This window comes from Geospiza fortis, unplaced genomic scaffold (assembly GCF_000277835.1).
Source record: "Geospiza fortis unplaced genomic scaffold, GeoFor_1.0 scaffold289, whole genome shotgun sequence".
In the NCBI taxonomy this organism is placed as follows: Eukaryota; Metazoa; Chordata; class Aves; order Passeriformes; family Thraupidae; genus Geospiza; species Geospiza fortis.
In genome coordinates, this window is record NW_005054478.1 from 1,217,245 (window position 1) to 1,217,946 (window position 702).

Below are 702 nucleotides of genomic sequence, written 5' to 3' on the forward strand. Positions count from 1 at the left end.
GCTCCTCACCCCACTCGTGTCCCCCTTGTGGAACCCCCTGTCCTGTGGGGACATGGGCACACACAGCCAGGAATGGGGTCCAGCTCCCAGGGTGCTGGAATTCCCGGTGGGATTTACTCAGAATTCCCAGTGGGTTTTAGTCAGAATTCCCAGCAGGATGTACTCAGAATTCCCAGTGGGATTTACTTGGAATTCCCAGTGGGATTTATTCAGAATTCCCAGTGGGATTTACTCAGAATTCCTGGTGGAATTTAATCAGAATTCCCGGTGGAATTTAGTCAGAATTCCCAGTGGGATTTATTCAGAATTCCCTGTGGGATGTACTCAGAATTCCCGGTGGGATTTACTCAGAATTCCCAGTGGGATTTACTCAGACTTCCCGGTGGAATTTAATCAGAATTTCTAATGGGTTTAATCAGAATTCCCGGTGGGTTTTACTCAGAATTCCCGGTGGGATTTACTCACCGGTGGTCCCGGGAAGCCAGGCTGGCCCTGGAAACCCTGAGGAGAGACAGGAGCTGAGCTGGACCCCACAGCCCATGGGATGGGGGGTCCTGGGGGTCCTGTCCCCTTTGGGGACACTCACCTGGTCCCCCTTCTCTCCGGCGCTTCCCGGGAGCCCACGCTCGCCCCTGGGACCCTGCAGAGAGACGGAACGGGGTGGTGGGAGCACCCCAAACCCCCCCAGCCACCCCCTCCCTC

General features: G+C 55.6%; 1 protein-coding gene across 1 annotated transcript in view; it reads right to left on the bottom strand.

Moving 5' to 3' along the window:
- The window catches only part of COL16A1 (collagen type XVI alpha 1 chain), a 26,822-nt gene that overhangs the window by 3,614 nt on the left and 22,506 nt on the right, over positions 1-702 (bottom strand). The window contains exon 39 of the mRNA XM_031063041.1: positions 587-640. Within this exon, the coding sequence (XP_030918901.1) occupies positions 587-640 (54 nt within the window). The remainder of the gene's footprint in view (positions 1-586; positions 641-702) is intronic.